A 12,141-nucleotide genomic window follows, 5' to 3' on the forward strand; every position below is an offset into this window, starting at 1 on the left:
ATCTATTTAATAAATTTTTAATCAACGTATAAAATAAAAATTATTTATTTAATATGAAACGGAGGGAGCACAACCTATGAAAAGGGATAAAGGTTTGGGGGGAGGGGGGACATGAAGAGGGAAAAGGAGAGAGAGAGGGACGAGCGAGCGAAAGGAAAGAGAGAGGCAATAGAGGGGGTACGAGAGGAGAGATTTGCAATAAAATTCTAAATATAGCTATCTTAGGTAAATTGGTAGATTTTCCATAGTATATATTTATCATTGACTTTCTGGTCATTATTTTGCGGTATAGATTTTTGGGGCGAAATTAATACCCATGTGAATCACCGTTGTGTCAACTATTTTTTAATTTGTATGATCACTACCAAATTGTGATGGACCCACAAAGATACTCTCTGAGATGGCTTTGATTTGCTAAAGATTTTCCACAAATAAACTTAAAAGAGACTAATACTCTTATCATTTCATTTCTTCCTCCATTTTAAGGTCTCTACAATTCCAGCAATATCCCTGAGGTACGTTTTCATGGCTATGCACATCTAATGAGTAATATGTGTAGTGCCTAAAGTTTTTATAGTTTGTGATTTTATGGGTTGATTTTGCCACATTTAATAAAGTATTGTGAATGTACAACGTTATATAATGGAGTATTAATTCACTTGCTTAAGTCGATCGATTATTGTTTTTGTTTTTATACTTTTTGAATTAGTTGCCTTTTCTCTCTCTTCCAGCTCCAAATTAAAGTGTGATCATCATGTGACAGGGACAAAAAAAATTCGTTGAGGTTCATCATTAATTACTATATACGCCGTTACTATGAACAATAACAACATACATTAAAAGAATTCATGGCCTTGTATTCTTAGTGTGCTTTTTTTTGATGGTCTCACTCAATTCTTAAAAAGTAGGAATTAACTTTCTTATAGATGAAAAAAATATATTTTCTTACATATACATAAAAAAAAAATTAATAATTTCATAAATAACATTTCACGTCGATTGTTTTTACAGTTGTAAGATTGAAGCCAAAGTGAGAAATATGAAAGTTGCAGTGGTGGGGGCAGGTGTAAGTGGACTGATTTCTGCATATGAATTGGCAAAAGCTGGTATCAAAGTGGTAATTTATGAGAAGGAACATTATATCGGCGGCACCGTCACCGTTGACGGCGTCGATCTTGACCTTGGATTTATTATCTTTAATCAGGTAAGTTAAAAGTATAATTGGTCACATGTGAAAAATGATTTTATAAAATTAAAGTTAAAAAATAATGACGGATAAACTTTTCTCAAACGATAATAGTATAGATGATTTAAAATATTTAAATTTTTTACATTAATAATAATAATAATAATAAACTTATTTATTTGAGGACATTAAATTAATATAATGAATACACAATTTATTTATTTTAATAGTAAAATATTATTATCTAGCCATAATTAGCTACGATATTAGTTTTTTTATAATTATGTTGAAAGTTTTGTATAATTGTTTTTTCAATTTTAAGATGCATATGAGAAAAGAGCTATAAAATGTTAAGTTTATGCAGATTTCGATGTTTGGCTCTCGATTGACATTATGTTGTTTATTTTGTTTTTGTTATTATAATACACTTTTACTATTTATATGTTCATAATAATTTAATGTTTCTATGCACAACTTCTTCTTCTTTTTTGTGTTGCGCATGACCTCCATTATTTATGCCTTAAATAATTTTTAGTTTGAAATAACTGTTGGTACAATCAAATAATTGAGTGTGAAGTTTAATCAGTATATATTATATCACTATATATATTTGTCACTATAAAAATTATCTGATAAGTTAATCTAAACCAGCTCTAATAATTTTTAGTTAAAATAAGTGTTGCGTATAATTGAATCATATAATTGAGTGAGTATGAAGTTTAATAGCAATACTATATCACTATATCTGTCATTATAAATATTATATATCTGATTATAATTAATATCTAATTATAATACGTGGGTCAAGTTGGAAAGTTTGTGTCTGTTAAGAGACTTGGTCAAATACTTAAATAATCTAAATAATTGTATTATCTTCCAAATTAGATAAAGTCAGATGATTCAAGGAAAATTTTTATTAAATTATATCTTGTGAGATATGATAAAGAAATACTTATGCAAACTTAATATATATTAATTATCCGGTAATTTTCTTACGAAGAAAAATATTTCTAGTTATTGTTATTACCCCTTTAAATTTAACATTTCGTATCTAACATTTTCACTGCAGTGTCAAGTGACATGAAGAGTGATTTTACTTTCTTTGTAATTTGTGAGAGTTAGAAAATCGGCCATAAAAAAAGCATATATATGACCTTTTTTTTTCACTTCTTAAGATTAATTATTGGTATTTTATACTCATTATTTTTTCCTTTCTTCTAATAGACTCAATTAAAAAGACACAACTCATAACGTACACAAAATTTATTTTAAGTATATTTCAATAATTAAACTTTTTAATTGAGTTTATTGTTATTATGTAAATTTTGTTCTAACGTACCATTAGACTAACTGTTATTGATTTTTTTATTTATTATTTCACTGTTATTTTAGAAATATAAATTTTCAATTAATTTTAATGTTAAAAATAAAAATTACTTGAATTTTGAAGAAGAAGAAGTCAATAAATTTAGATGAGCTAAAAAGAAAAAGTAAATAAAAAATATTTTATACTTTAATACATATCTTTTAACTGAATTTTCTGTTATGATAAAATTAGGTGGTGAACTTTAAGTATTAAATATTAACTCCAAAAATTAAATCATCAAATTTAAACATCAATGAGACTGTCACATACAAACGAAATACTCCCTCTGTTTAACTTATTTGTCGTAATTTGATTTTATATGAAGTTTAAGAAAGTAAATAAATTTTTGAATTTTGTGATCTTAAATATGTTATATGAAAAATTAAAATTAAAAAAATTCTAAAAAAGAAAAAAAGTGTTTTTTTTAATGGACTAAAAGAAAATATGACAAAGAAATTGAAATATTATTCAATTTCTCATCGAAGTTTCATAGAGTAGTATGTGTTTGGGAGGATGCGAGAGAGGCACTTCAATTCCAATATCGATATCGAAGTTTCCAATTAAAAATAGTGAGAAATATTGAAAATACCCCTAAACTCGATGTGAATTATTAATTTTATTTTCAAACTATTGACAACCTTAAAAACATTTATTTACTTGACTAATTGAATTTAGTTATTACCTGATTTACCCTTCAATTCTCACAAAGTTTAGGGGTGTTTTCAACACTTCTATGACTTTTTATTAATAATCTCATTTGGCAGATTGGGTGTATCTAAGTTTAGTTAATCAAGTGGAGGATAAAATTTGTATAAGGCAAATCTCACATTGGAATAAGAGTGAAAAAAGTTTGGGGAATTAAGGGTGGGTTCATGAATTCAACTGAGTCTCTTTACGGGTTTAAGTCCAAAAATCGGATCATGACAATACCTTGCGATTAGGCCTGAACTTTAAAGTCCTTATGCATATTGCTCCGTCAAAGAAGAAAGCCTAAAAAAAGTATATGATCAATGTTGAACTCAACTTTGATGGGTTGATTTCACTCAACTAACAATTATTATCTTAGAAAGTCTAATTTTCTTTGATCTTGAGACCCTGACTGATAAACTAACAAAAGGAAAACGAAATGCAGTTCATCCGAATAAGACCTATTGACATAGACAGAGAGAATGAATGAAAGACATAAGAATTTCTCGTGTGATTTTCTGAGATACTTAAGTGACTATATGACAAATCTAACTCTAGTTTTGATCTATTCTTAGTAGCTAGACTGTTTTAACTCCATCTTTTGGATGTTGTTTTTGAAAGGTGGCTTATCCAAACATGATGGAATTTTTTGAGTGCCTTGGAGTTGATATGGACATCTCTGATATGTCATTCTCAGTGAGCTTAGACCAAGGCCATGGTTGCGAATGGGGTACCCGAAATGGATTCTCTAGTTTGTTTGCACAGAAGAAGAATCTCTTGAATCCATATTTCCTGCAAATGATTAGAGAAATTATCAGATTCAAGCACGATGTCGTAAGGTACTGATAGCTTATCTTCATATATCTGACTTCTTATCAGTAATCAATTCCATTTCATGTGAGTTCCATACTCAAATCATCACTCAACTATTCGAAATTACCTAGCTAGTAAATTCATGTTTCATTTGTTTGTGACAGAAAAGTCGCTTAATCATGTCTGTAACACTCAAAAGGTCATTCAATTGTTTCACTTTTTTTACTCTACTAGTTTTGAGCATGTGCGTTGCACGTGTGTTCCACGTTAATTCGTGTAGACTCATTCAAATCATATATCTACATTCTATGAAACACATTCGTGTAATGAGTAATAAAAATTGTAACAATGAAAATTACAAGTTTATTTTGCAGAATAATCTAGGTGTTGAAGATGTAAAGGTGCTATCTCTATATATAGTTGTGTTGTTCTGCCACAAAAATCAAGGAAAAATGCTTAAATTACATCTCATCAGAGAGTTACTGTTAATAAAACCCTAATCAATGAATTGCTATCGAAAGATCAAATTTAAGTAGATTAAGACGTAGATGTGATAAAATCCGTGTTGGAGTATTCTGCTTTAATTTGACGATAATAGCTTGGGAAAAAGATGAGGAAACAATTTCAGGAACACTAAGCTTGTCAAGAGTAAGCTTCATGGGTCAATGTTTTACCTGAAGAAGTTGGCATAATACATAATTCCAGTTAATTTGTTATTGTTTGAGCACTTTGTTAATTTACTGATCTCATTAGAAATTTATAGCACAAAGCTTCTGTTTTGTTTTCTATATTTATGTGTCAAGGTAAGACTGCATACAATAGACCTTTGTGGTCGGACCCTTCCCCGGACCCTGCGCATAGCAGGAGCTTTAGTGCACCGGGCTGCCCTTTATGTGTCAAGGAAAGAGCTAATGAAGTTTATTTCATCAAGAATATGTTTCTGACTACATTGCAGTTACCTTGAAGCAGTTGACAATAATCTTGACATTGATCACAATGAAACATTAGGGCAATTTATTAAGTCACATGGCTATTCGGAGTTATTTCAGAAGGCTTATCTGGTGACACTACTGTTTATCGTAGATATTTAACTGATGTCAATACTTGTATTGGCCTTTTTGTTGTTCAACAAACTGTTCTTGCTATAAGCAATTCACTCGTGTTCCACAGATTCCAATATGTGCTTCAATCTTGTCCTGTCCCTTAGCAGGAGTATTGGGATTTTCTGCTTATTACATTCTTTTATTCTTCCGCGACCACCATCTTCTGCAGGTTTTTCCCTTCTTATCCACTATTCAATTACCGTAATTCGTGTGTATATTATAATTCAATTGTTATGTGTTTCCTGCAAGAGACTGAATTTGAATGCTTACATAGATCATTTTATTGTCCTTGTGCTTAAGAGTGCTTTTGTTTCTTTCTTTTCAGATCTTTGATCTCCCTCAATTGTTCACTGTAAGATGGCGATCACAGACATATGTAAATAAGGTGATTTCTCATTCATAGATACCACAAAGTTTTTACTGTTTAACCTGAGCAAAAGTTCAGGCAATTTACCAATTCTCACTTTCTTGTATGATTTGTTAAGCATGTGTATCATTGATCCTTGAGAGTGATTTGATTAGGGCATCGAGTGCAGGTTAAGGAGGAGCTGGAGAAGAGAGGCTGCCAAATAAGAACTGGTTGTGAAGTAAATTCTGTATCATCAAATGAAGAAGGTGTAGCTTGGTTTTATATATGGATTCTCGCAAGAGTTTGTTGTGGAGTGCTTGGTATAATACATAAACAAACACTCAAACTTAGCCTCAGATGACATGTAATCACTCCAACTTTGAGTATGCACATCTAGACACCTCAATTTGGTCTCACAAAACGTTCCAATTCGTCCCTACCGTATCTCGTGGATACTCGACGCTGACGTGACAGATGTCTAGATGATTATTTTATAAGTTGGAGTATTCAACTGATACAATAGAGACGAGTTGAAATGTCTAGATATGCATGCTCAAAGTTGAAGTGCTTACTTGTCAGCTGAGGTCAAGTTTGAGTGTCTGTTTATGTATTATGCCTTGTTTCTTTTATCATAATAGTAGATAGGGATATATACATTGGAAAACGGATAGACTATTACCTAAGGGCAGTTTATTAAATGGAAAAACCCTGTCAATTTGTGTTGAAAATGGTTATTTGTAAAGGCAAAACCAGAAACGATGAAAATGGCTTTCATTGACATCCATTGGTGTTTTTTTTAGACTGTGGAGTTCGGGCCAGCATAGGCATATCTCGACTATTCTACCGGGTTCCTTCCACCTCCCACTAGCATAGATACTGGTTAGCTCTATCCACCAAGGTATAGGGAGATGAAAAAAAAAATTATCTAGTGTTTTTGTCTCTGCTAGGATTTGAACTCTAATTTCCAAGGATTGCACTCACCTCATTGACCATTAGGCCACATCCTTGGTGCATATCCATTAGGTTTTTGTCCTTACTTTTCAAGTGATAGTGGTCTAGGTAGAGTTAATTTGGTGCTTACCCAAGGAAAAGGCTTCAATCAGCTATATTGTGTTACCATCACATAGCTACAAACAACTTGTCATTCTAAGTGTAAAAGAAAAAAACCCTTGCAGGTTGTACCATAGTTTGCAATGATGGTGCCACAGAATTATATGATGAATGCATAATCGCTGCACATGCTCCAGATACTCTGAAAATCTTAGGCAAAGAGGCAACATATGATGAAACAAGAATACTGGGTGCTTTCCAGTATGTCTATAGGTACTTCCCTCCTCTCCTTTATTTGAACACCTTAGCTTGCTTTTCTCTTTAATTTTACTTCTCCTGCTGCCTGGTTTGAAAGAAGTGAGTTGGTGGACTGGATTGTAGTCTTAATAAGATCTATGGTGTCAAATTGCGGAATCATTTTCTCTTCCTCTATGACAGTGATATTTTCCTTCATCGTGACAAAACATTCATGCCTCGCAACTTGGCAGCATGGAGTGCTTGTAACTTTCTTGGAACCATGAATGATAGATCATGTGTCACATATTGGCTCAATATAATGCAGGTGTGTTATTCAATTCAGTTATTTAGGAGCCTCCGTAGAAAATGTTCTTTAGTGGGAAGTCTTTCCTCTTGTAACTGCTCTCTTAATTTATGAGCTGTCTAAACTTACAGAATCTTGGAGACTCAAAGCTTCCTTATCTCGTGACCATCGATCCACCTCACAAACCGGAGCATACAATGCTTAAATGGACAACAGGCCAACCAGTCCCCTCATTTGCTGCATCAAAAGCTTCAAGTGAGCTACATCAAATCCAAGGGAAGAGAGGAATATGGTTTTGTGGAACATATCAAGGTATGAATCTCTTTTTATGGAGAGTTGCTTCAAGATAAATGTTCCTTTGTAACCTGCTATCGTGCATAGTTTGCTATTGGACTTCAACTATTCTCAATTTAGAGAATCAGTTCCTTTTAATGAAACTTGAAGAATTGCAGCACTCACTGGTGTCTAGGTTTATTCATGCCTTTTTTTCGCATAAGGTCAACGGAAAGTTACTGGTAACACCTGTAGCTTGAGTTGTTCCGACTTTAGTCTTTGCTTCACATAGACTTTATTTTCCGCTTTGTGTTTCACTGCTTATTGATGTATGTTTATTGAAATACATTCAGGCTATGGTTTCGATGAGGATAGACTAAAGGTAGTACTACTTCTTCTAATAAAAGCTCAATAGAATTTAACTTGAAGTATCACCTTACTCTGAAAACAATTTGGATGATCGTCTACCTTTTGGTCCTCCGCAGGCAGGTATGGTTGCTGCAGATGGCATGCTTAGAAGGAATTGTCGTATTCTGGACAATCCCAAGCACATGGTACCAACCTGGACTGAAACAGGAGCACGCCTCCTCGTTACTAGATTTCTCAAAAGTTTCATTGAAACTGGATTCATAATGTGAGTGATGATATGCATATCTAATTAAGCTCATATGCAAGTTGTAAACCATGTTGCATAACAAATTACGAGTGAATTCGTGATTTACTATACTTGTAGTCTTATATTACTCCTTCAATTATACATAGCTTCAGCATTGTCTTAATTATTCATGCTGAAAATGTTGGAATATTACTCGGAGATTTCTAAGTTCTTTCTTTCTAATAGTTGATGTCAGTTTAATAACTTTATATTTTTCGATATACAGCTTGTTGGAAGAAGGAGGTACAATTTTCACCTTCCAAGGAACAGATAGGAAATGTTCTCTCAAAGTTTTGCTTAGAATTCATAGTGCACAGTTTTACTGGAAGGTAAATTTAAATTATTTTTTGCCTCGTTATCAATCGATTAGCCTAAAAGGAAAAATTATTTCCCAATCTAGACAAATTATGTGACATAGATAATCTCTTATAGGTTGCAGCTCAAGCTGACCTAGGCCTTGCTGATGCCTTTATTCATGGGGATTTCTCTTTTGTTGATAAGAATGAAGGTCTTCTTAAGCTTCTCATGGTGAGGAAATGATATGATATTTTTGTTAATTACTTTCGGTACTTAGCTTTCTGAATTTCTTTACAGATATTTGTTGCCAACAGAGATATGAAAGCATCTGTTAAAAGGTCTAGCAAGAAAAGGTAATAGTTTACTGACCTGAAATAAATAAATATAAACTTCTGTTCTCATGTTAAAGTTATTCTCACTTTGCATGTCTCTAGAGGTTGGTGGACACCATTGCTTTTTACAGCAGCACTGTCATCTGCAAAATATTTCATTGGACATTTTTCAAATCAGAACACCCTGACTCAGGCTCGTCGGAATATCTCTCGCCATTATGACCTGGTAATTGACTTGCATATTATATCACCCAAAGTATGTAGGGGATGTCAAGCCCCAGGGTTTTGGTTTAGTGGAAAGAGCACAGCCCATGATATGTGTGGGTTAGACCTGCCTCAGACTTAAGACTAATATTTAAGTGGAGAAGGGTAGAGCCGTAGAGGGCGGGTCCATTATCCACCAAGTTTGTGTATCATTGGTCCTCAGGGATTTTTCGGTTATGAAAAAAAAGGTATAATTCATAGATAGACACCTTAACTTGGCCTAACTGGCAATAAATACTCTGACTTTGAAAATGCACATCTAGACACCTCAATTCGTCCCCACTATGTCTCGTGGACGCCCGATACCGATGTGGCAGAAAATATTGGAGGTGTCTAGATGATCATTTTGTAAGTTGGTGGAGACGAGTTGAGGTATCTAGATATGCATTTTCAAAGTTGAAGTGTTTAGTTGTCCGTTGAGGCCAAGTAAAGAGGTCTATCTATGTATTATGCTCATGTAAGGAATGTCAAAGATCACTAGTGAAATGTGAAGTACTCAAACCTGCACATATTTGTTTTCAGAGTAATGAACTCTTCTCACTCTTTCTGGATGAGACAATGACATATTCATGTGCAATATTCAAGGTTAGCTTTCAAATTTAAATACTCGTACATTTCTTTTTCTCTTATCTCATTACATGGTGATCTAGTTTCTTATTTATTCTAGAGTGAGGATGAAGACCTGAAAGATGCACAACTGAGAAAGATACGTCGTCTCATTAGTAAGGTAAGTTATCAACTTAGTAAAACCCCCTCCTGTTTCTACACAAATTTCAAGCGTAATTTGATTTTGCTTCTATTCTGTTTAGGCAAAAATTAGCGCAGAACATCACATTTTAGAGATTGGATTTGGTTGGGGAAGTTTGGCTATGGAAGTTGTCAAGCAAACAGGATGTAAATATACTGGTATAACTCTCTCCAAGCAGCAACTGGAGTATGCACAGTTGAGAGTTGAGCAAGCAGGCCTTCAGGTATAGTACATACAATGTCTATCATCATGGATTGACAAATTTTATACTGGTTTCCAGCCTACCACAACCCTCCTCCTTTATCTGGGCTTGGGACCGGCAATATGAGCAAAGCTTACACAGGCGAAGTTAGTACTTACAACTTACAATGTCTATGGAAGCTCAAAATTTTTATAGTTTGGAATTTCATTCTCATTTGTCTAGATGACATACATTTCATTCTTGTTGCTGCATATTTTGAGAACATTTGATGAGGATTTTCATCTATGAACCAACACAACAAAGAAGGAACCAACACACTTCATGAACTAAACCTCTTTTTCATTTTCTTGCTTGCCAAACTTCAATAGCTCCATAAAAAGCTTCATTGCGAATCAGGGATAATAAGGAGTCTGGGGAAGGGTTAGACCACAAGTGTCTATTGTACGCAACCTTACCCTGCATTTCTGCAAGAGGTTGTTTCCACAATACGAATCAGACCAGAGAAGTTGCAAAAAAATTAACAATATGCTTCTTTATATGTTGTATTGCAACATATTTGTACTTGTAGGATTAACAGGAGAACACTATATGCTTAACACTTAAAGCAAAATTTGGGCAATTTCAGAGCTAGCGTTATCTATTAATATTTAAATTGAATGAATCATTTTCACAGGATCAAATAACATTTCTCCTATGTGACTATCGCCAAATCCCAAATAAGGACAAATATGACAGAATTATATCATGGTGAGCTTTTAACCATCTACATCTGGACATATTGTATTACTCATTACATGTCGAGCCAATGTTACGATCATACTAATTATTTATAATTTTCAGCGGGATGTTAGAACATGTTGGTCATGATTTCATAGGGGAATTCTTTACTTGCTGTGATTCTGCACTGGCAGAAAATGGACTTCTAGTCCTGCAGGTAATGAATTTAACTTTTTTCCTTCAATTTTCTCCACTTTTCACATGCTGTGTTGGCTTTCCGTAGTTCATTTCAATACCAGACGAGAGGTATGAAGAATACAGGCAGAGCTCAGACTTCATAAAAGAGTATATATTCCCAGGTGGATGTTTGCCCGCGCTAAGTCGAGTAACATCAGACATGGCTGCTGCATCCAGACTATGGTAACAAAGAGTTGATTTTGTGATTTTGCACTAGCTAGCGATCTTGTCACTCTTTCAAAACCATTTCTTTTCTTGAATCATTTGACGAATGATATTAATGCAGTGTAGAGCACCTGGAAGAGATAGGAATTCATTACTACCAGACACTAAGATGTTGGCGAAACAACTTCCTGAAAAACAAGAGGTGACAAAATTAAAATGAGTCCACGAGTTAAAACCGTTTCTTTCATGAATCATTTATAGCTTTGATCAGTTCTACATGCTGATACTTGAGCGTTGCTAACTGTACTTTCACTAGCCAAATTTGTTCTTTGGGATTCGATGACAAGTTCATAAGGACATGGGAGTACTACTTTGATTATTGTGCTGCTGGATTCAAAACATGCACAATAGGAGATTATCAGGTATATTTTATAGGGTAAAACCAAACCAAACCAAACCGAATGTTTGAAAACATTATTGTTTGTTTGGGACAATAATGTTGATCACCTAATCTTACCAATGTTCAACAGATAAATATTGATGACATATAACCTCCTCTCGTTCTGCTCTGATATCACGTTGAATTATGATTTATGTGAGCTACTTCAATTAAAACAATGTTGTTTCTATGTTTGTAGATTGTATTTTCAAGGCCAGGCAATGTTGCAGTTTTTGGTGATCCTTACTATTACTCCCCTTCAGATTATTACATTGTCATATAAATTAATTCCTCAAAACAGCAATAAAAATCAAATCAAGCCATACTTCTGTGATTCTCTCTTATTGTATTCTGAGGACTTTTTCTATTCTTACCTTTTGTTTTATTATATTTTTTTTCTAATTTATGCTAAAACCACATGAAGACTTTCGGGAGATTGTTTTGTAACTCTTTATAAATTTATTTTAGTTTTATGTTCTTTTTACAAGAGATTTTTATTTTTACACGTTCTGATTATACTTTGTTCTGAACATAAACTGCTAAATAATTCAATTTTTCACCAATTTCCTTAGAATAAAGTAATTTTTGTTAAAGACCTTGAAAGATGTCCTTTTATTCTCCGAGGACAAATTCATGTATACTTTAGTAATTAGTATGTACCAATATCTAAGTATTAGTTTTTCATCTTAAGAAAAAAAAACTCTTATTGCTACATAA

The 12,141-nt window shown here is 33.3% G+C and overlaps 1 protein-coding gene across 1 annotated transcript; it reads left to right on the top strand.

Moving 5' to 3' along the window:
• Positions 1-362: 362 nt before the first annotated feature.
• On the top strand, positions 363-11,758 carry LOC129896457 (uncharacterized). The gene is made up of 25 exons (XM_055972369.1): positions 363-515; positions 1,012-1,204; positions 3,861-4,078; positions 5,008-5,113; positions 5,223-5,324; positions 5,481-5,540; positions 5,692-5,770; positions 6,680-6,827; positions 6,993-7,116; positions 7,227-7,407; positions 7,722-7,750; positions 7,854-8,002; positions 8,250-8,352; positions 8,456-8,551; positions 8,618-8,673; positions 8,755-8,878; positions 9,439-9,501; positions 9,584-9,643; positions 9,726-9,887; positions 10,540-10,613; positions 10,707-10,800; positions 10,867-11,003; positions 11,107-11,187; positions 11,302-11,407; positions 11,624-11,758. The coding sequence occupies exons 2-25, from the start codon at positions 1,040-1,042 to the stop codon at positions 11,705-11,707; spliced, it is 2,601 nt and encodes an 866-aa protein (XP_055828344.1). The 5' UTR covers positions 363-515; positions 1,012-1,039; the 3' UTR covers positions 11,708-11,758.
• Positions 11,759-12,141: the final 383 nt, after the last annotated feature.

Source organism: Solanum dulcamara, chromosome 7 (assembly GCF_947179165.1).
Source record: "Solanum dulcamara chromosome 7, daSolDulc1.2, whole genome shotgun sequence".
Taxonomy (NCBI): domain Eukaryota; kingdom Viridiplantae; phylum Streptophyta; class Magnoliopsida; order Solanales; family Solanaceae; genus Solanum; species Solanum dulcamara.

What these genes read in the sequence shown, in the direction of transcription:
- LOC129896457 (XM_055972369.1), top strand. Translation starts at nt 1,040, where the DNA reads ATGAAAGTTGCAGTGGTGGGGGCAGGTGTAAGTGGACTGATTTCTGCA. An exon ending in TATGACAGAATTATATCATG is followed by an intron (nt 10,614 to 10,706) that starts GTGAGCTTTTAA and finishes TATAATTTTCAG; the next exon opens with CGGGATGTTAGAACATGTTG. An exon ending in GCACAATAGGAGATTATCAG is followed by an intron (nt 11,408 to 11,623) that starts GTATATTTTATA and finishes CTATGTTTGTAG; the next exon opens with ATTGTATTTTCAAGGCCAGG.